The following is a 27,468-nucleotide window of genomic DNA, read 5'->3' on the forward strand; positions in this document are numbered from 1 at the left end:
ACCAATGTTTTGACCAACTTTCATGATGATTGGGCAAAAAATGTGACTTCTAGAGTGTTTACAAGGTTTCTGTATAGCCAAATAAGGAAAACTGCCCCGCTCACTCATGCCGGCCATGTTTTTCAACGGATCAGAACCACTTTTGAACTCAACCAAGATATCATTAAGACAAACATTTTGACAAAGTTACATGAAGATTGGGCATGAAATGTGACTTCTACAGTGTTTACAAGGTTTTTCTTTTTTTTGACCTAGTGACCTAGTTTTTGACCCGGCACAACCCAGTTTCGAACTCGGCCAAGATTTCATTGGGACAAAGCTTCTGACCAAGTTTCATGAAGATGGGACAAGAAATGTGACCTTAAGAGTGTTTACGAGCAAATGTTAACGGACGGACATACAACGGACAAAGACCGGTCACTAAAAATATATACTTGTTTCCATTAGGAATGGGTCCTTCTACATGTCCCAAATTTGATAGAAAACAAAACAGTGCTTGCCTACCATTTCTTGAGGATTGTGAAGGCCTCCATAGGGTTATTCTTCCACTTGAGGGCGTACTCAGCACGAATTCGATGCACCAGGAATTTGTTTGATTTCTCAAAATTCAGGTTCCTCTCCAACACCTCTCCAACTAACTTGAAATCCTGCAGGGAACCAGTACAAACACATAATTTTGTGAGAGTGGACATGGATAAAGTACAACCCAGTTTTGTGAGAGTGGACATGGATAAAGTACAAACATATACCGGTAGTTTTGTGAGAGTTGACAGGAAACCAGTACTAACATATAGTTTTGTGAGAGTGGTCTGGAATACAGTGCAAACATAACACAGTTTTGTGAAAGCGGACAGGGAACAAGAACACACATCTAGTTTTGTGAGAGTGGACGGGTATACAGTGCAAACATAACATAGTTTTGTGTGATTGGACAGGGCTAAAGTAGTTTTAAGCAAATTGACAGGGATAAAGTACACACACAGTTTTGTGAGATTGGACAGGGATAAAAATACAAATACATAGTTTTGTGAGGGTGGACAGGGAACCAGTACAAACATACAATTTTGTGAGAGTGGAAACAGATAAAGTACAACCATAACATAGTTTTGTGATATTAGACAGGGCTAAAGTATACACAAAGTTTTGTGAGAGTGAACAGGGATAAAGTACAGATACATAGTTTTGTGAGGGTGGACAAGGAACCAGTTCAAATATGTAGTTTTGTGAGAGTGGCTAGGGAATGGGTACAAACATCTAGTTTTGTGAGAATGGACAGGAATACAGTCAAAATACAAAGTTATGTGAGGGTGAACATGGAACCAGTACAAATATATTACGCATGTACAGGGATAAAGTACAGATTCATAGTTTTGTGAGGGTGCACAAGGAACCAGTTCAAATATGTAGTTTTGTGAGAGTGGCTAGGGAATGGGTTCAAACATCTAGTTTTGTGAGAATGGACAGGAATACAGTCAAAATACAAAGTTATGTGAGGGTGAACAGGGAACCAGTACAAATATATTACGCATGTTCAGTGGCAATATTTAATCAAATCTTTAAATAGTCACTTATGCCAAAATTGATTTGATACTTTAGAAAAATGGCAACGTTTGTTGTAAAAGAAATTATTGAGCACTTTTATCGTCAATATTTACCAGAAAAAGCTTGTAAAAATGGGATTATCGGTTCATGAATAGAAACTTGAAAAGTAGTAAGTATGCAGTTATAGTGTCAGGTTGATACCGATGCATTGGGGAATCGTTCGAGTTGGGATTTTACTATCTTTGCGGGAAAGTTAAAAAAAATATATTAAAAAATGTCTTTATAAATGACTTTACAGCTGGGGGGGGGGGGGGTTTCTTGAAGAGTCATAGCGCACCAAATGACGTCTTTTGACGCTGTTTTTCTTAGAGTTATAACGCACAACAGAACGTCAATTGACACGTTAAATTTTTTTTAAAATCAACGTCGGGAGGCGACAACCGTCCAGAAGCCACCCCTATAAGCCCTGGGGCGCCTGAAAAAATTCCTGTGGAAAGCACTGGTTTCAGTGAGGCCAATAGGGTAGCATGATAGGATTCATTTGTTTATTTAGTTGCATCTGTAATTGCTGTTTTCTGTTTTCAACAGTATTTTAATCAAATAGCAATTTTCAGTTAATGACAATTCTAACACTTGTCAAGGGCAAGCTAGTTTACAAGTGCAAGGTTCACATTTTGCACTACTTAACCATCACATACTAGTATCTACATTTTATAACTGATTTAATGCATAATTATACATTAAATCTGTTATTAAATGTACATACTTGTACATGTTGTTAAGTTAAGTAGTACATATTGAAATTGGGGTCACAAGTTGCAAGGTCAAGGTCACTGTGGCATTCATGATAAAGTGGTTTCAGTTAGATTAGTCATCAAAGGATTGAGTGCTGGGTGTCAAGGCCCGGTTTGGGGGGTGGGGGGTGAGGGCTTCTGTCTCCAACCACCAAGCTCTTGTTTTAATATTTTGTTATGCCTAGGGCTGTAACAAATACACTAAGTGACAAATACGATAATAATCACAAATACAGGGTGGCGAACAAGAATATTTATTCGCGAATATGAATTTCAATGAACAAAAGTAATACTGACAACTTGACATGAAATTATATAGTATGAAACAATGAGTATTTGTCAATTTGATTAATTGAGTATCATTGCATACCGAAAATATGAAATATAACACTTTGAAATAACAAAACACTGACTAGAACTGCTTAAACTTTTAATACAGTTTTGAGAAAACATGACTAGTACCAATAAAATCCTTGAGTAGAACAATTAAGAGTCAACAGCTGACACATTAGTGACAGTACCCATTCATATTTTTTTTAATGAGCATATGCCAGATAGGTGATGTAGATGACATTTTAAAGTCGCCTATGTGTCATATGATCATTTGATATATTGAATAAAAACAGTGTGACAATAGAAAAAGTATTGAACAATAAATAGTTTTCATTACTTCATAAATTCTGACCACAACTCATTTGTTGCTATCTAGCAGTCATCTGCTAGACTGATACTAATGAGATGTATGAGGTAATGACACATGGAGAAACAGAATTAAAGTTTAACATTTTTCTTTAGGAAAACAAGTCTGTCTATGTGGCATTGTCTTTGTTGGGGAAACCAAAGCAGCGCCAAACAAACAACGTGTATTTGGCAGACGGGTCAACGATATCAATAGCATTCCCTTTGCTAGGCTCCATGTTTGAGCAAGCATGACTGACTAATGCCTTTTGCACATTAAGTCCTAAATATTTGAGCCAAGTATAGGAGATATGGAGTTGACACTAAAATGTCATGAAATTCCCATAAAACCCTCTTCAGCTTCAACGCTGGTGATTCAGTTAACCCTTTGCATGCTGGGTAATTTGTCTTCTGCTAAAATGTCGTCTGCTGAATTTCGAAAATAAGCATTTTCTTCATTTTTTTTCAAAGAATACTATCAGAATAGCAAACAGTTTGGATCCAGATGAGACGCCACGTTCTGTGGCGTCTCATCTGGATCCAAACTGTTTGCAAAGGCCTTTAAAATTCGGCTCCAGCGCTTTAAGGGTTAAGCAATCAGTTAAGCAAAAACAGCCTAGATATCAAACAAATTATTTAATAAAGTTTTATTTAGATTGGGCAATTAGTGTGATGTCTATAAGTATTTTTAGGCTTTTTCTTCAATTTGACCTACTGACCTAGTTTTTTAACCCCATATGACACAACTTGTCCAGATATCATTGAGGAAAAATGTTTCCACCAAGTTTCATGAAGATACGGAGAGAAAAGATACCTAAAAAGTATCCAAGAGGTGAATGTTGACAATAACGGAAAAATGATGATCATAAAATCTGACCATGAGAGCCTTATGCTTAGGTCAGCTTAACCCATTTATGCCTAGTGGACTCTCCCATCCTTCTAAATTGGATCAATTTATTTCCAAAATTAGAGATGTCTAGTATATTTATTTCTAGCAGCGTCTCATCTGGGTCTACGCTGTTTGCCAAGGCCTTTTTTCTAGACGCTAGGCATAAATGGTTTAAACTGAACAAGTAGGTCAATATAAAAAGTTGCTACTGCTGAGAAATACCTGAGCGATGCCAGCCTTTATCAGCATGCTATGTCGGAAGGAAACCTTGGAATTGTGGAACAGGGCCAGCGCCTTCAACTCCTCTAGGCTCATCTTGCTATAATCAATGTTCTCCTGCAAGGTTCAATAGGACAGTCTAACATTATACTCACTCAATGTGCTCTCCTGAAAGGTTCAATAGGACAGTCTAACATTATACTCACTCAATGTTCTCCTGAAAGGTTCAATAGGACAGTCTAACATTACACTCACTCACTGTTCCCAGTCTAGTATTTAAAGTTAACAGGGGTGTGGAATAAAATTGCTTGACTTTTGCGACACGAGTAATTTTACCATCTGGCGAGTCAAATTTTTTTTTAGTCAACTTGTCCACAGACAAGTGTAAAATAGATGCTAGAAAACAAGCATGTCCACGGTTTGGAAAAAACTCATTTCATGCTCAAATCTCATGATCAATTGCACCGCAAATCAGCAAAATCAATTGAGTTGTCAGTTCTATATAACTTGCTCAAGAAAATCTTGTGGATGCCACCACTTGAATTAAGTGACCTTTGCCTTATGGGACCACTTTGAATTCCCCCCAAGCGTTTTCACTCTATTTTGACATTGCATTAAGCTACTTTTGTCTTACGCGACCAGCGACCACTGATTTTCAAGTGTTTTGATGTCCATATATTCCATTAAGCAACCACAAGGTGATAAAATTTGAAAATCTGTAGATCTTAAGGGACAAACTTGATCGCCAATTTTTCATCCGTTTGACGAAATCAAAGGAAAGCTGCTTCCTGTCACGAAGTCATAAAACAACAATTTCTCGTCAATTAAATTGGCTTTTTTTGTCTTAATCAACATGCTAAACCAACTGTGTAATAGCACGTGCATAGCTTCGCCTTTTGCATCTTTTACTGCGAAGGAAGGTGGAGTTAACGGTTAAGAGCTCTAACCAATGCCTTGATATTGAATAAGTGATTTACGCAAGGTCAGTCCCAATTATTTGCTATCGTAATCATCCGGCATAAGCTTTAAAACAATGAATACATTTGTCTCGGCTATCAGCGAAAGGCCGAGTAGTTCAGATATACCATCTTCCCTTACATTTCCAAAAAAATAGCAAACGATTGTGTTAACGAAATTCTTAAAGCACATTTATTGTCAACTTTTTACAGTTATGTGAACTCAAATTACATGAATTTAAGTTTTGAAAAAGAATTGAGATCATTTTAATGGAATTACCAAACATGGCAGATTTAGGTCATTTCCATTTGTGCTGGACCAGAAGAGTGGATTTATGTTTTTGAAGCCTGATTATAGTATGAAAATAAAGTGCATAAAAGAGAGTTCATAGCCAATTCATCTGTTATAGCAGATCCGAAGTGTAGTTAACATGAATGATAATTTCAGAATAGCATTTAAGTGTATAAAAACTGTTTAAATAATACGGAAACACATTACACGTAAGTCACATTATTTATTTGAAATACCACTTAAGTTTATTTGTATTTATCTGGACTTTTACGACTCAACTGTCAAAGTTTTGGTGATAATATCTACATAACACCTATTGACAAATCTTTTAACAATCCTACCAACATGTTGACTGTTAACTGTTGTTTTATAACCTTGCTTCTTGTCAGATTACAATATTACACTTCAACACCGTAATTTCGAACATCGATAATCCGAAGTCAACGTTATTTCGAAGTATTTTTCGGGTCCCAATTTTGGTTCTTCTTTGTTTAATGTAAAATTTCATTGTTAATCCGAACTTCGTTAAACCGAAGAAATCGTTAAATCGAAGTGATTCTGTCGGTCTCAACATTATAATTCGCACATAATTATCAATCTTTAATCCGAAGTAAAAAATGCAAAATACTGAGCGTAATTTCACACCTTTGTCGTGGCGCATCAAAAGCCGATAGTTACACCTTTGTTGTCTGCAAGAACGCCGGTGTTCAGAGAGACATCGCATACAGTATAAGTTAAAAAAAATAATAATTCATTTCCGAAAATGTATTCATATGTATATATGTCTGATAATTTGTGCTATTCGTTATATTTTATTTGTTCTGTAATTAGACAAAAATAAAAACTAGAAAAAGAATCGTTCTATTCCTCCGTTTGTTACAAGTGGAAATCTATTGCTATTCAATATTGCTATGCTTTTAAGTAAACATGTAACCGAACCATGCGAATTCCACAAGGTTTAATTTTTACAGAATCAAAGAAGTCATCTGTCAAATGTTTATTTCGAATTATTGTTAATCTGAAGTTTTTTTAACGGTCCCGACGACTTCGAAATAACGGTGGTGAAGTGTATGTTTAAACTAAACAGATGAAAATCTCTGTAAAGAAGAGGAATAACTCTGGTCAAAATACACATTTTTTTTCTGATAAAAGTTATACTTGTTTTTTTCCTGTGAAAGGCATATTTGAAATTTTAATTTAATACAATGTATACCACGTTGTTCTAAAGCAACAACACTTCTGAAACAAAAATCCACTTACCACTTCAGTAAGTTTCTTCCTTTCCTGAAAGAGCCAAAAAATACAGTCATATAAGTAAACAGTTAAATAACAAATATCCACCCCATCCCCCAAGTCATATAAGTAAACAGTTAAATAACAAATATCCACCCCATCCCCCAAGTCATATAAGTAAACAGTTGAATAACAAATATCCACCCCCATACCCCAAGCCATATAAGTAAACAGTTTAATAACAAATATCCACCCCCATCCCTCAAGTCATATAAGTAAACAGTTGAATTACAAAAATCCACCCCATCCCCCAAGTCATATAAGTAAACAGTTAAATAACAAATATCCACCCCATCCCCCAAGTCATATAAGTAAACAGTTAAATAACAAATATCCACCCCATCCCCCAAGTCATATAAGTAAACAGTTGAATTACAAATATCCACCCCATACCCCAAGTCATATAAGTAAACAGTTGAATAACAAATATCCACCCCATCCCCTAAGTCATATAAGTAAACAGTTGAATAACAAATATCCACCCCATCCCCCAAGTCATATAAGTAAACAGTTAAATAACAAATATCCACCCCATCCCCCAAGTCATATAAGTAAACAGTTGAATAACAAATATCCACCCCATCCCCCAAGTCATATAAGTAAACAGTTGAATAACAAATATCCACCCCCATACCCCAAGTCATATAAGTAAACAGTTGAATAACAAATATCCACCCCCTTCCACCAAGTTATATAAGTAAACAGTTGAATAACAAATATCCACCCCCATCCCCCAAGTCATATAAGTAAACAGTTGAATAACAAATATCCACCCCATCCCCCAAGTCATATAAGTAAACAGATGAATAACAAATATCCACCCCCATCCCCCAAGTCATATAAGTAAACAGTTGAATAACAAATATCCACCCCATCCCCCAAGTCATATAAGTAAACAGTTGAATAACAAATATCCACCCCCATACCCCAAGTCATATAAGTAAACAGTTGAATAACAAATATCCACCCCCATCCCCAAGTCATATAAGTAAACAGATGAATAACAAATATCCACCCCCTTCCACCAAGTTATATAAGTAAACAGTTGAATAACAAATATCCACCCCCATCCCCCAAGCCATACAAGTAAACAGTTGAATAACAAATATCCACCCCCATATCCCAAGTCATATAAGTAAACAGTTGAATAACAAATATCCACCCCATCCCCCAAGTCATTTAAGTAAACAGTTGAATAACAAATATCCACCCCCATCCCCCAAGTCCCAAATGGATGCCTAGTGACAAAATATGTAGCCCATTTGAAATAATCCTTGTAATATTTGAAGAAGGAGCACCATGCATATGTTTGATCTTTGGTTTTTAAAGTGACCTTGACCTTTGCCCATGTGGTGACACACGTTCTTCACATGGGGAGCTTTTGTGGTAAATCATGTTTAAATTCCATAATGAACAAGACTATTGCCAAGCAATATATGTCCCGTACTGGCTCCACCATTGTCAGAAATAAAAAAATAAATATATATTTGTTGCCATAGCAACCAGAATTTTTGACGTAGGAACAAAATGAAATGACATGCATAATGTCCATATTGCCATCTATCCATGTTTCAGGTTTCATGAAAAAAATATGAAGAACTTTTAACAGGATCCAGAATAGTGTGACAGAAAGACTCACAGACAGAGCGCAAACCATAAGTCCCCTCCGGTGAGACCAGTAGGGGACAATAATGAAGTTACAGTCCTAACATGTTGTTTTAGGGCCAATCTAACATAGAATCTTAAAGATTGTCTCATTGACCATAACGTTTGAGGAAGGGAGACATATGTTTCATGTGACACATCATCTTCTCATGATAGACATTTGTAGTAATATGTTGAATGCATGATTATTGAGACAGTTTCAGTCCAGAAAAGCTGTTTTATGGCCTTTTCTTGACATTTGAACTCTTAGAGTGTGACCTTAATCATTGAGGTAGATAGATGGTTGCTAAACACCCTAGGCTGTCTTCTCAAGGTGGTCATTTGCCACAAGTTTATTTGTCTGAAGATATTTAAAAATTGCATGATAAATGAAATTTTCACTCCACAAAAGCTGGTTAATGACCAATTTTGACATTTGATCCTTTGATTGACCTTGACCTTTGAGGTAAGGAGACAGATGTTATACACCATTTCATGGTGGACACTTGTGTTGTTTTAAAATTTGCATGATGAATAAAAAAGTTACAGTCACTACAAGCTGTCTTTTTTGCAAATTCTTCCATAAACCAGTACGTATTACCTTGACCTTTGTGTTACTAAGACGGGTGTTACAAGTGACAAGTGGTCTTTTGATGGCGATGTTTGTTGCAATTTACTTAACAAGAGCACGGCATAATGTTAGCCAACGCTCGGCTGCGGGTGCAGTTTTGAATAAATGAAAGCTTGTCAGAATTATTTTTTTTTAGAGGTCATAGTGACCTTGACCTTTGACCTAGTGACCCCAAAAATGGGTGTGGCGTGTAGAACTCATCAAGGTGCATCTGCATATGAAGTTTTATAGTTGTAGGTGGAAGCGCTTTGATTTTGGAGACAAATGTCAAGGTTTTAGCCCAACACGGACAGCGGATGCCGAATGACGAGCTTGCTATGACAATACCTTGGGTTTTCCCCCGAAAACAGGAGGTAAAAATTGCATGATGAGTAGAAAAATGTCAGTCCAGAAAACCTCTCTCACAAACATGCGCATACATTCAACCATTTCGACTGCTCTATTCACAAGCGATCTCATCATTTGAATTCGAAAAATTGCCAAAAGGGAAAAATCCCACATTTATATTAAACGACAGAGAAGAGACCCACTAAAGGTCTTACAAGTGGATACCTATTAAAAAAACAAAAACAATAAAAAAAATCATGTATAAGAACATTATCAGACACTAAAGCATGCTATTTAAGGTGGCGGGCAAACAATTTCAACTGTGCAAATAACAGAAAAAAATCATAAGATATAATTTTTGTTCCTTCCGGACTTCAGCTGAAAACATTTAACAGCTATGGTTTCATGCCCTTAATAAGTACAATTTATTGATAACAAGCAAATTCGTTGAATTGATATCCCCCGCCAATATGCTTCTGGACACAAAAAAGTTATATTTGACACTCAAAAAAGCATTTTTTCAAGATACAAAGGGCCATAACTCCTTTATTATCCAATGGTGTACAATGCCATTTGGTGTGCATCATCCTCTTATTCATATATATACTCATACTATGTTTCAACGAAATGCGCCAAAGCACTTCCAAGATATGGCTTCGGACATAAAAAAGCATTTTTTCAAGATACAAAGGGCCATAACTCTATAATTAACAGATGGTGTACAATGCCATTAGGCGTGCATCATCCTCTTATCCATATATATACTCATACCAAGTTTCATTGAAATCCACCAAAGCACTTCCAAGATATGGCTCCGGACACAAAAGTGCCGGACGGATGGACGGAAGGAAGGACGGACAGACAGACAATGCCAAAACAATATCCTTCCGCCTATTGCGGGGGATAACAAATAATATAAAAACCTTGCCCCTTACCTCGTCTGTCAAAACTTGGTCAAACTTGCCCAAACCTTTTTCTAAATTCATGCGGGTCAACATCAAACCCTAAAACAACAAGGCACAATATTTATAATGGTAAACCCTTTACCTCTCAGATATGCAGTTTGACCAGTTTGTAGTTCATAAGAAAATCAAATAATATTTGACATCATTCTTAATACTTAATAGATTCAATTTTGTATGCTTGATTTCCAACCCAAACCAATCATGAGCAGCACGCAGCATAAAACCTGTGAAGCCTCACAGGCTGTTCTCGTTTTATGCTGGTTGCATTCATCCAATTTCAATTTTCTTCTAAGCAAGACTTTGTTCAACTTAAGAAGAAATACATGTAAATAACGGAAATATTAATGAAAGATTACTCTTATTTTGTCACAGGCAATTTTAGAAAGTTAGGATTGTTTGCTCATTCAATAGCACAGCTTGTGTGTAAAAGAGTATAAAGATGACAAAAAATGGTACCTTTATAATTATGTTCAGCAAGTTTGAATTTTAATATAAGTATATGAACTATAAGTATTACTTTTAAAGTATAAGCTGTGCTCTGGACACAACAGGCCTTAATGCATTTGTGTAAAATGTCTTCCAAGATTAACGTGTGCAGTCTGCACTTTCCAACTAGACTAAATTGTCATTTATAGGAGACTTTCAATGAACTAAAAAGTTCATAAAATGGACAGTTTTATCTCAGATTAGCCTGTGTGTACTGCACAGGCTAATCTGGGATGACACTTTACACACATGCATTAAGTCCCATTTTCTCAGGACAAGGCTAATATATATTATTTCAGAGGCCCTGTTAAGTGTTAGAAACAACCATGCTTACCAGTTTTAACAGTTCATCCTTGATTTCCACTGGATCCACCTTTGCAGTCATTGCACTTGACACTATTAAATGAACAGGAATTAAGACGTCCTTCTCTTTTAATGCGGCTGCAAACTGAAATGTGATGACAAATCAAATTGAACACTTGCAATGGCATTACTTTGCGCCACTTCAATCATATAATAACAAGAAGGCCATGATGGCCCTAGGTCGCTCAACTTTTTTTTTACAAGGCCTTGTTCATTTCTTAGTTGAAAATTCAGTACTCAAGAGCATAGAAGATTGGTTCTCTTCTGTTTACTTTTGCAATGTGAGTATATGATTAATTCTGATTGAGTGCTGTCCATTAACATGTTTTATTTGCAATGCTAACATTTGCAAGTTATGCTAATTCTGCATGTGTTAACAAGGTTCTTGTAAGATTTGGACCTTCTGACCAAGATTTTGACCCCACATGACCTAATGTCAAACTTTTCCTAGATATCATCAAGAAAAACATCCTGGTCAAGTATCATCATTATTGGACCAAAACTATGGCCTCTAGTATGTTTACATCGTTTTTGTAAGATCAGACCCCATGACCTAGATTTTGTCCCCACATTACCAAACGTCAAACTTGACTTAGATATTGTCCAGACAAACATCCTGGTCAAGTTTCATCTATAATTGACTAAAACTCTGGCTTATGGAGTGTTTACGAGGTTTATGTAAGATTTGACCTGGTGACGTATATTTTGACCCCTCATGACCAAACATCAAACTTTGCTTACAAAATTAAATATTGTGGCCAAAATTCATAAAATCTTAAATAAAATTGTGACCTCTAGAGTGTTTACAAGGACTTTGATTATATCATAAAAATTTTGACAATCTAAGGGCAATAATTCTGGCATTTATTATGCGATTTTGCTCATTATCAAACTTGACTGATATCTGATGGCCATATAGCTTCTCAGCAACTTTGATAAAGAGTGCTTGAGAAATGTGAATGCTAGAGTGTTTACAAACCAAATGTGGACCGACGGACGGACAACAGACAAAGACCAATCCTAAAACCTCACCTGAGCAATCAGGTGAGCTAAAAAGTGTATTTTTCAACAATCTGAGCCATTTTCCAACTTGTCCGAGATATCAATAAAACCAATGTCTTGACAAAGTTTCACGATGATTAGGCAAAAAATGTGACTTCTAGAGCGTTCACAAGGTTGCTCTATAGTCATATACAGAGGGGGTAATCAAGTGACAAACAAGATTGCGACATCCATGCCGAGGCAGGTATTTTTCGTCATTTTATACCCTTTATTACTTGTATTATTTTGTTTTATTCCGCTCACTTTCCAGCCATATTAGGAAGAAAGTTAGTGGCTTCTATTTCAAAGTAATATTCACTCTATATCTCGACTTTACTCGGTGCAAAATTTTTAAGCGGGATGACCTAATTAGGGCTCCACTAAGAAAATTTGCGGGGAGTAAAGTCGAGATATGAAGCAAATTTAAATACGAAATAAACTCTAATCACCTTTTTACTGATATTGCTGGAAAGTGAGCGTCATTTACAAAATAAACAGGAGTAATAAAGGGTATAAAACGGCGAAAAATAACTGTCTCGGTATGGACGTTGCCATCTTGGCTATAACGTGATTACCCCCTCTGTATAAGGAAAACTTCCCCACCCCCACCCCCTCTGGCGGCCATGTTTTTAGACCGATCGGGACCAATTTGAACTCATATGAGATATAAATACAACCAATGTTTTCACCAAGTTTCATGATGATTGGGCAAAAAATGTGTTCACAAGCTTTTTTTACTATATAAATATAGGGATAATGCGCCAACCCCCATGTTTTTCAACGGACCGAAACCATTAATTTTTTGACTCAACTCCTGTATCTAGGAAACAAATGTTCTGACCAACTTTCATGAAAATTGGGCCAAAAATGTGACTTCTTGAGTGTTCACATGTTTTCACTATATACATATAAAGACAAGAGATGTGTTTGTCAGAAACAAGATGCCCTCTACTGGGTCACTTTGACTTAAACTTTGTTTATTATTATATCCCTTTAAAAAATATTACTTCCCTTGTGAAAATGATCTGTACCTGCCGAATGATATAAAATAGAAATTACCTTCCTTTAAAGCTTGTTATTTCCCTTGAATTTTGACCTTTGACCTTGAGGGATGACCTTGACCTTTCACCACTCAAAATGTGCAGCTCCATGAGATACACATGCATGCCAAATATCAAGTGCTATCTTCAATATTGCAAAGGTTATGACCAAGGTTAAAAATTTCTGACGGATGCACAGACTGACAGACAAACAGTTCAACTGCTATATGCCACCCTACCAGGGGCATAAAAACTGCCCTGCCCACTGGCAGACAGGTTTTTTCACCAATCTGGACCATTGTCGAACTTGTCCGAGATATCAATAAAACCAATGTTTTGACTAAGTTTCATTATGATTGGGCAAAAGTTGTGACTTTTAGATTGTTCACAAGGTTTCAATAAAGCCAAATAAGGAAAACTGCCTTTTTTCCTTCTTGATAAAGTGCAGAAAAACAGCACTTTCCAAATTGGGGAAAAATTACAAAATTACAATCGCTGTACGTAATCATAATTGAATGTTTCCAATTTTTATATATTTTTTGGTAAAAAAAAGCATTATTTTGTTAATTTCCCTATGCAGGTCTATGGAATGAACCATAGTAAATATAATATAAACAAATTGACAACACTTATTCTCAATTGTAAAATATGCAAGCAAAAAATACAAGGGTGCCAGACGGTCACAAGATACGCCCGTTCAAAGGTTTTGGACACCATGCTAAATGCTTGAAATGCACTATGTGACCTTGTGACCTAGTTTTTGATCCGATATGATCCATATTTGAACCTGACTTAGATATCATTTAGACACAACTTCTGACCCTTTGGTGAAGACCGGATAAAAACTACTTCATTTAGAGAACGGACACCATGCTATATCCTTGAAATGCACATGGTGACCCCATGACCTAGTTTTTGACCCGGCATAAACCATATTCAACTTGACCTAGATGTTGTCTAGATACAACTTCTGACCATGTTTGGTAAAGATCGGATGAAAACTATTTGAATTATAGAGCGGAAACTGCTGTGGACACTGTTGCCGCCCGCCGCAAGTGAAACTATAATACGTCCCGTTTTATAAAAATACACCAATTTCCCAATTTGAAGATTTCATGATGAAAATCTTTCCAATATCAGTGTTTATCCCAATAATTTTACCCAATTGGGCCAGTAAAGGTACTTTTCCCAATTTGGCAAAAAAATAATTGCTGCGTCAAGACTAAGTCATAAATGTGGCTACCAGATTCCAGAGTGGTTACAAGGGTTTTCTAAGACCTAACCATGTGACCTATTTTTTGGACACATATAACCCAGACTTAAACAATAAAACGTTGTAAACAAGCAAATTTGTTGTATCGATATCCCCCGCCATTATACTTCTGAACACAAAAGTATTCTGAACAGATGGACAAGGCCAATGTGCATCATCCTCTTATCCATATATATACTAATACTAAGTTTCAATGAAATCTGTCAAAGCACTTCCAAGAAATGACTCAGGACACACAAAAAGCAATTTTCAAGATACAAAAGGCTATAACATTATTATCGAATGGTGTATAATGCCATTTGGCGTGCATCATCCTCTTATCCATATATATACTCATACCAAGTTTCAATGAAATCCGTCAAAGCACTTCCAAGAAATGACTCCGGACACACAAAAAGCAATTTTTCAAGATACAAAAGGCTATAACGTTATTATCGAATGGTGTATAATGCCATTTGGCGTGCATCATCCTCTTATCCATATATATACTCATACCAAGTTTCAATGCAATCCCCAAAGCACTTCCAAGATAATGCTCCGCCCCGCCATACGCCTATGGCGCGGGATAATTAGATGACCAGAGGCCCATCATGAGAATTTTATGCTAAGGTGAGCTGAAAACTCAAATGATTCAATCAAATTGCATCTTTATAAGTTCTAGGTGGTAGGGGCCGTAATGGGTATACTGGGGTCATTCATGCAATATAATCAAGAAATAGATAACAAATGTGTGCCCTTGACATATTTTACCCTACTTATGACCTTGACTTTGAACACAGGAACCTAGTTTTGTGCATTGCACGGCAGGCATTTAAAAATCTCTACGTATTGGACCAAGCTATCTACAAAAGAGAAGGACCATTCTTTAGTTAGGCCCAAATGTAAATAAGTTTGAAGGCCAATTTGTTTCAATTTAATATCTAGAGAAAACATATACCTACAATCATTAAACCCTTTCCCACTCAGAAGCAAAATAAAAATGGCTATGAGCAAACAGCATAAAACCAGTACAGCCTGCGAGTAACTTGCAGTCTGTTTAGGTTTTATGCTCTTCGCTGCTCATCAGTATCTAAGGATTGGAAATGAAACCTTTTAAATTTGAATCTAGTAAGAAAAGTCTTATTAAATTTAACTATCTAAGGCACCACAAATGCATAACAAGGGCTGTTTGTAAAACATGCATGCCCCCCATATGGGCTCTTTTTGTCACTGTGACCTTGACCTTTGACCTAGTGACCTGAAAATAAATAGGGGTCATCTGCCAGTCATGATCAATCTACCTATCAAGTTTCATGATCCTAGGCCTAAGCGTTTTTAAGTTATCATCCGGAAACCATTTTACTATTTCGGGTCACCATGACCTTGACCTTTGACCTAGTGACCTCAAAATCAATAGGGGTCATCTGCAAGTCATGATCAATGTACCTTTGAAGTTTCATGATCCTAGGCCCAAGCGTTCTTGAGTTATCATCCGGAAACCACCTGGTGGACGGACCGACCGACCGACCGACCGACATATGCAAAGCAATATACCCCCTCTTCTTCGAAGGGGGGCATAAAAATACGAATCCAAGTGGTAAAGGGTTCAAATGGTTTATGAGGTTAACAAGTCAAAGATCCTAGGAGCTTGCAAACATCAAATTTGATTCTGCCCAACATCTAAAGAATGCTTCGATCTACAACCATTCAAACTTGTATGCTGGTAATGTGGGAGGACAAGAAGAGGTCTATAGACTTTATGGTCAAATTTCAAAGTAGACAAGAAGAGGTCTATAGACTTTGTGGCCAAAGGTCAGAGTAGACAAGAGGTTTGTAGACTTTGTGGTCAAAGCTCAAAGTACACAAGAAGAGGTCTATAGACTTTGTGGTCAAAGGTCAAAGTAGACAAGAAGAGGTCTATAGACTTTGTGGTAAAAGGTCAAAGTAGACAAGAGGTCTATAGACTTTGTGGTCAAAGTAGTCAAGATGAGGTCTATAGACTGTGGTCAAAGTAGACAAGAAGAGGTCTATTGACTTTGTGGTCAAAGATAAAATTAAACAAGAAGAGGTCTTTGGACTTTGTGGTCAACAAGGAAAAATTGTAAAATGGAAACATTTCTTTTCCAAAGACCACTTATTTTCAGCTGGATTTTTAGAGAACTCTTGGACATAAATAATACAAGTTATTAGGCTGGTCTGTCTGGAGGAAAGGAAGATGCCTAACAAGTCAGAGGGAAGTGTAATTTTGTATTTCTTTTTAACGAACTTGAAACAAGTTGAGGAATAAATGTTGTTCATTCACCTCTTGTTCTTTCAGTCTATTTCAAATGTCTAACCTTTAACTGGTCCCTCCATTTGGCTACAGGTTCACCTGTGAAGCGGGAGAGTGACTGCGCAAGAAGGCTCCTCTTGTTAAGTTCTACCGTGTATGGTATATCATCAATGTTTCCCATGCCAGACACTGCAAAATGAAATGTTTCATACAACTATTTCTCCACAATAATAAAATTTAGCCTAGTATTGGGAATACTGGTCTTAATGCAAGTGCAAAGTGTCGTCCCAGACAAGCCCGAGCAGTTCACACAGGCTAATCTGGAATGACACTTTATGATTTAACTGGATATTTGCTAAAAAATACTTCCTTAAAACAAACAAAAAAAACACTTAACAAAAGGGCCTGAAAGGCCCAAAAATGCTCAACTGAGATTCAAAGGAACTGACCTGTTCTGTGCAGCCCAAGATGTCATAAGAACAAAATGTTCTTAGCAACTTTCATGACTAGTGAACACCCTGGCAGCCACGTTTTTCTACAGACCAAAACCATTTTCATACACATCCAAGATATCATTTAAACAAATATTCTGACAAAGTTTCATGAAGATTCATGAAGCCATATACGGAAAAATTCCCCGCCCCCTGGTGGCCATGTTTTTCAACCAACCGTCCTCATTTTTTAAATCGTCCAAGATATTATTGGGATGAATCTTCTTACCAAGTTTCATGAAGATCAGACAATAAATGTGGCCTCTAGAGTGTTAACAAGATTTTACTATAGCCATATAAGGGAAAATGTCCCGCCCCTTGGTAGCAATGTTTTTCAAGCAAACATAACCATTTTCGAACTCATTCATGATATAATTGAGACCAATCTTCTGACCAAATTTCATAAAGATTGGACAATAAATGCGGCCTCTAGAGTGTAAACAATGTTTTACTAAAGCCATGTATAGCCATATAAGGAAAAATGCCCTGCCCCCTGGTGGCCATGTTTTTAAAGCACCCAAAACCATTTGGAACTCATCCAAGATATCATTGGGACAAATCTTTTGACCAAGTTTCATGAAGATTGGAAAATAAATGTGGCCTCTAGAGTGTTAACAAGGTTTTACTATAGCCATATAATGAACAAGGATATCAGTAAAACTGATGGATGCTCCCCTATGATGCTTTGTTGATATATGGGTTAATTGTGTGGACAAAAGTGTGACCTTGAGAAAATCTATTACTAGCCTCAGTGACCTTGACCCCAGTGACCTCAAATCCATCAAAAGGTAGAGGTCCATGCAAGGTACCTACATGCCAAATATGTAAGTGATCGGTAAAATAGTGAAGGCGCCATGAGAAACTGTAACAAGTGTGACAGAAAATCTATTATTAGCCTTGGTGACCTTGACCCCAGTGACCTCAAACCTCATGAAAAGGTAGAGGTCCATGCAAGCTACCTACATGCCAAATATGTAAGAGATCGGTAAAACAGTGAAGGCACTATGAAAAACTGTAACAAAAGTGTGACAGGACGAAGTACGGAAGTACAAACTGGCAACTATATGCTCCCCATATATATATATATATATATATATATATATATATATATATATATATATATATATATATATATATATATATATGGGGAGCATAAAAATGATCCGCCCCCTGGCGGCCATGTTTTTCAACCAACAGGCATCATTTTTGAACTCGTCCAAGATATTGTTGGAATGAATCTACTGACCATCAAGTTTAATGAAGATCGGACAATAAATGTGACCCCTTTAGTGTAAACAAGATTTTACTATAGCCATGTTAGGAAAAATGCCCCGCCCCTTGGCAGCCATGTTTTTCAAGCAAATGCAACCATTTTTGAACTCATCCAAGATAACATTGAGACCAATCTTCTGACCAAATTTTATGAAAATTGGCCTCTAGTGTTAACAAGGTTTTACAAAAGCCATATATAGCCATATAAAGAAAAATGCCCCGCCCGCTGGTGGCCATGTTTTTAAAGCAACCGAAACCATTTTAGAACTCAACCAAGATATCATTGGGACATATCTTCTGACAAAGTTTAATGAAGATTGGAAAATAAATGTGGCATCTAGAGTGTTAACAAGATTTTACGATAGCCATATTTAGCCATATAATGAAAAATGCTCCGCCTCTTGGCAGCCATATTTTTCAAGCAAACGTAACCATTTTTGATCTCATCAAAGATATTATTGAGACCAATATTCTAACCAAGTTTCATTAAGATCGGACAATAAATGTGGCCTTTAGAGTGTTAACAAGGTTTTACTAAAGCCATAAATAGCAATTTAAGGAAAAATGACCCGCCCCCTGGTGGCCATGTTTATCAAGCAGCCGAAACCATTTTCGAACTTGTCCAAGATATCATAGGAACAAATCTTCAGGCCAAGTTTCAAGACGATTGGAAAATAATGTGGCCTCTAGAGTGTTAACAAGGTTTTACTATAGCCATATAAGCAAAAATGCCCCGCCCCCTTGGAGCCATGTTTTTCAACCAACGGCATCATTTTGGAACTCGTCCAAGATATTATTGGGATGAATATTCTGAATAAGTTTCATGAAGATTGGAAATAAATGTGGCCTCTAGAGTGTTAACAAGGTTTTACTATAGCCATATATATACTTATAAGGAAAAATGCCCCGCCCATTGGCAGCCATGTTTTTCAAGCTAACGTAACCATTTTCAAACTCATCCAAGATATCATTGAGACCAATCTTTGACCAAATTTCATTAAGATTGGACAATAAATGTGGCCTCTAGAGTGTTAACAAGGCAAATGTTGACGGCGCATGACGCACGACGGACAAAAGGCGATCACAAAAGCTCACCATGATCACATTGTGCTCAGGTAAGCTAAAAAGGTAGGGCATAAAAATGAATGGATGTAAAGTCTCCCCCCCCCCCCTCATCTGCCTAAGTTATCCCAAGGTTCCAGGGTCAATCCACTGAGGTATTGTTCCCCAGAGATTTGCAAAGTCGCCAAGCACAGATTCTTTGCAGAAAAAAGACTTGTCTCTATAAGACAAAAGATTTCAATTCAATAAATCTACATTAAAAAAGTTTAAATTAATGGCAACTCTAAATGGACTTACACATGCTAGCAGCTTTCACTGGCCCCTCTGATTTAAGTGCTTCATCCAACCTCAGGGCATTGACCTGTCCTGCACTCAGTGGGCTGTGCTTCTGGAATACACAGTACAACCATTTATCAAACAAGATACCTGCTGTGAAAACACCCCCTACAGAGAACACTTTCAATAACAAGAATACCACAGATTTAAGATAGTTTAGCCCTTTACTATATGAACATTATTGGACAGCTTTAGATCCATTAGAAAATAACATTAAATTAAAGACTTTTCTTAACTGATTCAAGTTTCAATGGTTTCATTTTCAACCACAAGATACTGATGAGCAGCAAACAAAAAGAAAATAGCTATATGAAATCAGCATAGAACCTGAACAGACTGCAAGTTACTTGCAGGCTGTTCTGGTTGAATACTGATTCCATATAGCTATTTTCATTTTGTTTCTGAGTGGGTAAGTGTTTTTTTTTATTAATCATGCACTGGTCCAGTTTAAGTCTTGCTTTTTCAGATTCTTAATTGAAACCCCATCATGCAGTAAGACCTACCCCCATCCAAGTGGGGTGGGTTTACCTGGTCAACTGGCGGATATTGGGAAGTTTAATAATTGCTGTAATTTAACACGTTCAATATAGTCCAGTCAGCGTAGCCTCAAAATTGGGTCAACCTAGACAAAATTGCAAAAGTTTTTCTTTTATACTTTTTTGCTTCTTAGGTACCTCTTCTATAACATACTAAATGTCCCAGCATGGGGAATGCGCCTTACTTCAGAAAAATTAGTTCGAACATTACCAACCTACTTAGGAAGTAACTTTGGAACTGCAAATGTATTCAAAATTGTTAAACATGTAAAATAAGGCTATGCAAACGGTTTAAATTAGTGTTTATGTATTTTATTTGATATTATGAGTTTCTAAAGCTTATTGATGAAAAGAAAACACGTCAAGAAAGCTTTCAAATATTTAATTATATATATTACCAAGGGGGTAAACTTACCCCACCCACTCAAAATGACATGCTAAATTAAAACAAGCACTACACCACAGAACAATGCATTTCATAATATTGGATGATATTAATATAATAAGTGAAATGAATATAAAGAAGGGAAAAAGTAATAATTATTCTCATAAGAGGTGGTTTCTTTTAAAACAATGTTACATAATGGCCATTTATAATAAAAATGATTTTTTGAATGAACATATTCTTGTCAGTGTTGATCCGACCCCTGTGAACGTTAATCATGCATAATCATAAGAGCCTGTCAACAGACATGGTGGATCTTAGCCATGTCTTGACTCATTTCAGCGTGCTAAATGATCATTCGGCCGTACAAGTGGTGGCCGGCAGCATTAGTAATATGATCATAGCCTCACGCACGGCTGGAAACAAATCTGTTTTTTTTACAAAATCTGACTCATTCTGTTCGATGGATTCCTTCTAGTTCATGTCTTACCATGACATTGCGTCTTGTTCAAAATTATCGATTTGATAAAATTTGTCGATGGTTCGGAGTGTATCTTTATAGTCTGATCGATCAAAATTTTAAAAGTGGTTTGGATGGAGTTGATATAACATGAACTAAGGCATATTAGATTCTGAAAATCGGCTTCCTAGAGACTGGATCAGTGAGTCCATGTACGGAATATAAATTTTGCATCTGTAGTTTTCTTCACTGGTTCCACCAACATTTGCTCGGTGTACTTGCCAAGGTATTGTAATTGTTACACCAATATCTTAGGCTGTTTTTAGGCTGTTTTTAATTATTGCCGGACCGACTATATTCTCCACGGAAATCGAATCCGCATTTTCTCGATGATCGGTGAAAATCGATGTCAGATTATCGACGTGTTTTTTGACACAGTAGCAATGGAAGACTTTCTTACAACGAATTTCCGCATTGCGCACATGCTTTGCAAATATTCTATATATCTTCTCTTTTTTACAGGGCTTTTTATCAGGAAATTGGGAAGAGGCCCTAGCCTTTCAAATTGGGAATTTCGTGCGCAATAACTGCTCATTTTGGGAAGGCCGTGTTTTTAAAAGTATTTGAAACAGGGTCTTTTTCATTGCGCAGACGTATTAAAAGACACATTGTGGTGCATTCTTAATCATATTAGAGCTCATTGCTTTCAATTTGAGAGATGCCCAATATGTCTAAGAATTTTTGTTTTTTGTTTGTTTTACAATTTGGGAAATTCCGCTATAAATTTTGAAAAAAAATACCTTATTTTCAAGTGGGCCGAATTTCGGCCCCTGTTATATAAGGGTAAAAAGCCCTGTTTAGCAGACAGTCTACGCACATCTGATTTGAAAATTATGTTAAATAACTGTGTAATAAATTTATCAAGATGTAATACCAATAAATCTGTACCCTCACCAACTACAATAACATTTTCAATGGCAGTATCTACCATTAAACAATCAGCATCATCATTTGCACCAGACATTCACCAAGCGTGAAAAAGTTTTGTTTGTTTACTGGATTATTAAAAACATCTTCTTTCTTCTCTCTAAGCAGAGTTTCCAATCAAAACTTCACAGCTTTTCCGAGTTTCCCCTCTGTCCGGCGTAGATGGGTAATATCCTTGATGGTGGGTCCTTTTTTATATCCATCAAATACAACAGTGATATCGCCTTTATAATTTCGGTACAGATAGTCGTAGTACATCAGACATATGTCTCCAAATGAAGACCCTTGCATCCAAGGAAGTCAATGAATGAGTGACCTTGGGCGGGCGGGCGGCCTCCATCTTTAACGTAGCAAGTTCCATCCGAGTTATCAGTATTTCCATCATTCCTTCGATCTGTTCATCATCCACTTTCTAACTGTCCTTACATCTCATGGAATTTTATAGGACTGGATTCCTGTACAACACGAAACAAAAGATTATAAAGAAATCACACACACACCAAAACATTTAAATGTGACCTTTTAATGTTTTCCCTAAAATAGTGGAAACTAATTTCCTTATGGCTGTTATTGGCTTCCATACTTTTTTTTACAAAGTACTCTTGCAATATTTGACATATTTTATTTGTTTTGGTCAAGCGCTTACTCGCCGCTTAAAAAACTGTTTGTTTTCCAAACGGGTTTTTGAAAAGAGCCGTAAAAACATTGTTTTACAGACAAAAACAGAATCGCCTCGCAGAAATCTTAATTTGCCTTAAAAATTGAAGGCAGAGTGGTTCGAGATTAAATATTCGAGAAACCGTTATAATAATTGTTATACATAAATTCTTTGCATTAATGATCAACGTGTTCTATCTTAATATAAAATACTGTTATATACCTGAAGATATGTTGAACTAAAAGCCGAATGCAAGTATTAATCTGGTCATATCTACTAAGATAAACACACGCAATCATGTATTATTTGTGACGTCATCCTGTTTTGACGTGACTTTCCTGCTGATCTTGTATGTATGGAAGCATGTCAGGGACACGTCCAATTTCTTCATTTTGGAAATTTCAAAGTTTATTATAATGAAAACGGCAAAAGCAAACAGTGGGTCTTTTTTTGGATATACACTATTTCATCCTCTGTCGCATGATGCAAAAATAAATTCTTTTGCAATTTTGTCTAGGTCAAACCTTTCCCTGACTGGACTAATACTATAAGCACTGGTGTAATACAGTTTTTTGCCCACCATATACTAGTCTAGATAGAAACCTGTTTGGATGGAAGTAATTCACTTTGCTGATAAAATCTGCATGCTTTTAGATGAAAGAATTATACATTTTCAGTTGTGCAAGTGCTCGAAAAAATACTAATTTTCTCCCTTTAAAGAGAAAGATATTTGATGGTATTACCCCAAAAGCAAACAAATATCCTCTATTATATATTTAATATGATTATTAAGGGTATCACGTTCAACTGTTTAAAAAGTCCTGTTTCGTGTTTTGCTCAAAAACGTTTTTAAAAACAGTAAATGTTTCAACGACAGTCAATATCAACAGAATCCACTTTAGTTCATTATGTTAAGACAGTGCAAAGCTTATTAACAGCTGCTGAAATAGACTCGTATTTGTATCATGTGCGCCAGATTTCCCTTTTTCACAATACAGTAAACATAACAATACACCATGTACGGACTAGACGTCTTGAATATTTAACGCGCGTTGGCACGAAGTGCTCGAGAGAGTTTTCCCTCAATTTGTTGCATGAGCATGCCCCGAATCGTCTTGAACATTTGATACTCGTCGGCACGAAGTACGGAGACCATAGCAAATCACATAAAAAAGGTTAACAAGTCAGTGCAACTTGATGCAACTTAAACGTTCGCAGATGATAGTGACGGATAAGCAAACGACGCCAGTGAGTTAATTCCTGATGCAGCCAATTTAATGAACAGATACTCGTTTTGATGTACAACTTGTAAAGTAAAACATTGAACATTTTAAAACTGGTTCACTCTTATTGAAGAAATGTGATTTCGATATTAATTTGTCTTTGTTACAAAATATTACGGCGTGTAAGTAGAAAAAACGTAACCCAATGGTTCGACAACAGCAAGAACAGTTGGTTTTAATATTACGTCATTGTTGTAAATGGAAATGCGCTGAATAAAATTTCCAGAAATAACTAGAGCTTTGTCACAGAGGTGACGAATACCCCCACATGCCGCATTGACACAATATTTTGCATGTCGTCTTCACAAAAAACAGCGGACACCATGCTCAATTTTTAAAACGCACTAAGTGACCCATTGACCTGGTTTTTGACCCAGAAAGGCCTATGTTCTAACTTGGCCTTAAGATCATCTCCATACAACTTCTGACCAAGTTTGGTGAAGATCGGATGAAAACTACTTGAATTAGAGAGTGGACAACATGCTGAATGTTTAAAACGCACTAAGTGACCCCGTGACCTAGTTTTTTACCCGGCAAAGCCCATGTTCCAACTTGGCCTTAAGATCATCTAGATACAACTTCTGACCAAGTTTGGTGAAGATCAGATGAAAACTACTTGAATTGGAACGGACAACATGCTGAATGTTTAAAACGCACTAAGAGACCCCGTGATCTAGTTTTTGACCCGGCAAGGCCCATGTTCGAACTTGGCCTAGACATCATGTAGATACAACTTCTGACCAAGTTTGGTGAAGATCGGATGAAAACTACTTGAATTAGAGAGTGGACAACTTGCTGAATGTTTAAAACGCACTAAGTGACCCCGTGACCTAGTTTTTGACCCGGCAAGGCCCATGTTCAAACTTGGCCTAGACATCATGTAGATACAACTTCTGATCAAGTTTGGTGAAGATCGGATGAAAACTACTTGAATTAGAGAGCGGACAACATGCTGAATGTTTAAACCGCACTAAGTGAACCCGTGACCTGGTTTTTGACCCGGCAAGGCCCATGTTCAAACTTGGCCTTGACATCATGTAGATACAACTTCTGACCAAGTTTGGTGAAGATTGGATGAAAACTACTTGAATTAGAGAGCAGACAACATGGTGAGGTTTAAAACACACTAAGATACCCCGTTACCTAGTTTGTGACCCGGCATGACCCATATTCAAACTTGAGCTAGACATCATCTAGATACAACTTCCGACTAAGTTTGGTGAAGATTGGATGAAAACTACTTGAATTAGAGAGCGGACAACATTGTGATGTTTAAAACGCACTAAGTGACCCCATGACCTTGTTTTTGACCCGGCATGACCCATATTCAAACTTGCCCTAGACATGATCAAGATTCAACTTCTGACCAATTTTGGTGAAGATTGGATAAAAACTACTTGAATTAGAGAGCGAACAACATGGTGAGGTTTAAAACACGCTAAGTGACCCCGTGACCTAGTTTTTGACCCGGCATGGCCCATGTTCAAACTTGAGCTACACATCATCTAGTTACAACTTCTGACCAAGTGTGGTGAAGATCCGATTTAAACTACTTGAAATAGAGAGCGGACACCATGCTCAATGTGTTAAACGTACTAAGTGACCCCGTGACCTAGTTTTTGATCTGGCAAGGCCCATGTTCGAACTTGGCCTAGACATCATGTAGATACAACTTCTGACCAAGTTTGGTGAAGATCGGATGAAAACTACTTGAATTAGAGAGTGGACAACATGCTGAATGTTTAAAACGCACTAAGTGACCCCGTGACCTAGTTTTTTACCCGGCAAAGCCCATGTTCCAACTTGGCCTTAAGATCATCTAGATACAACTTCTGACCAAGTTTGGTGAAGATCAGATGAAAACTACTTGAATTGGAACGGACAACATGCTGAATGTTTAAAACGCACTAAGAGACCCCGTGATCTAGTTTTTGACCCGGCAAGGCCCATGTTCAAACTTGGCCTAGACATCATGTAGATACAACTTCTGACCAAGTTTGGTGAAGATCGGATGAAAACTACTTGAATTAGAGAGTGGACAACATGCTGAATGTTTAAAACTAGGGATGGCAAAATTATTCGAATAATCGAATATTCGATTGAATGGTCAGCATTCGAATAATAAAAATGATATTCGCATATTCGCATTTTTTTCCAAAAGTAATTTCACCAATATTTAATGACCTGCGAACCGCTTACTAAAAAGCGACTGAAATCACTTGGGAGTAACATGTTTGACGTGACGTTCTTCGTGTAAAACTGATAACGCGGCCCGTATCAGTTTTGATTGCGCAATGCAATATACACGCTCTAAGAAAGGCCCCAACTATTGTTTGCCAGTGGGGTGCCAATTAACGGTTTCAATTGACTGGCGAATAATAATTATAATTAAGTTTTGTGATCACAGTATGTACAGCCATTAAAATGTGTGAATAACTCAAATCGCACAATACAATATACTTATTATAAGAAAGGGCCCGAACTGTTGTTTGTCAATTAGGTACCAATTAAGGGCTTCAATTTACTTGCGAATAATAATTTAGTTTTTGTGATCACAGTTTGAACAGACATTTAAATATGTGAATTACTCAAAAGTAACAGATAATATAAATTAAACAATCATCAAGGAATCATAATTCAAATCTGAAAATGCCATCTGCAGTATGGAATACTTAACACGGTCTGTGGATAAGAAGACCGCAACGTGTAATGTGTGTAAACTTAGTTTTACATATGCGCGGTCTGCTTCAAATCTGTGGAATCATTAAAAAATAAAATTCTATGACACGATGTTTTTCATTCTATTTGTGCCCGATCGCAGTATCGACAGCGATACAATTATTCGATAGCAACGTTAATAAACAGACTCGTATTTAGCAAACAGATATAACTTACAAACCAATGGAAATTAACACATAACAAGGTAAAATCAATCCAGCCGTTTTATGCGAATATTCGAATATTCGATTGAATGAATTTGCGAACATTCAAATACCGCTATTGGTATTCGATGCCATCCCTATTTAAAACGCACTAAGTGACCCGGTGACCTAGTTTTTGACCCGGCAAGGCCCATGTTCAAACTTGGCCTAGACATCATGTAGATACAACTTCTGATCAAGTTTGGTGAAGATCGGATAAAAACTACTTGAATTAGAGAGCGGACAACATGCTGAATGTTTAAACCGCACTAAGTGAACCCGTGACCTGGTTTTTGACCCGGCAAGGCCCATGTTCAAACTTGGCCTTGACATCATGTAGATACAACTTCTGATCAAGTTTGGTGAAGATCGGATGAAAACTACTTGAATTAG

The 27,468-nt window shown here is 36.9% G+C and overlaps 1 protein-coding gene across 1 annotated transcript in view; it reads right to left on the reverse strand.

Annotated features, from left to right (window-relative positions):
* Nucleotides 1–27,468, reverse strand: part of LOC127872808 (uncharacterized) — a 146,955-nt gene that overhangs the window by 52,608 nt on the left and 66,879 nt on the right. The window contains exons 16-22 of the mRNA XM_052416224.1: nt 19,807–19,897; nt 16,749–16,873; nt 11,051–11,164; nt 10,201–10,269; nt 6,631–6,654; nt 4,126–4,239; nt 505–647 (exon numbers count right to left, since the gene is read on the reverse strand). Coding sequence (XP_052272184.1) covers nt 505–647; nt 4,126–4,239; nt 6,631–6,654; nt 10,201–10,269; nt 11,051–11,164; nt 16,749–16,873; nt 19,807–19,897 — 680 coding nt within the window. The remainder of the gene's footprint in view (nt 1–504; nt 648–4,125; nt 4,240–6,630; nt 6,655–10,200; nt 10,270–11,050; nt 11,165–16,748; nt 16,874–19,806; nt 19,898–27,468) is intronic.

Source organism: Dreissena polymorpha, chromosome 3 (genome assembly GCF_020536995.1).
Source record: "Dreissena polymorpha isolate Duluth1 chromosome 3, UMN_Dpol_1.0, whole genome shotgun sequence".
Lineage (NCBI taxonomy): Eukaryota > Metazoa > Mollusca > Bivalvia > Myida > Dreissenidae > Dreissena > Dreissena polymorpha.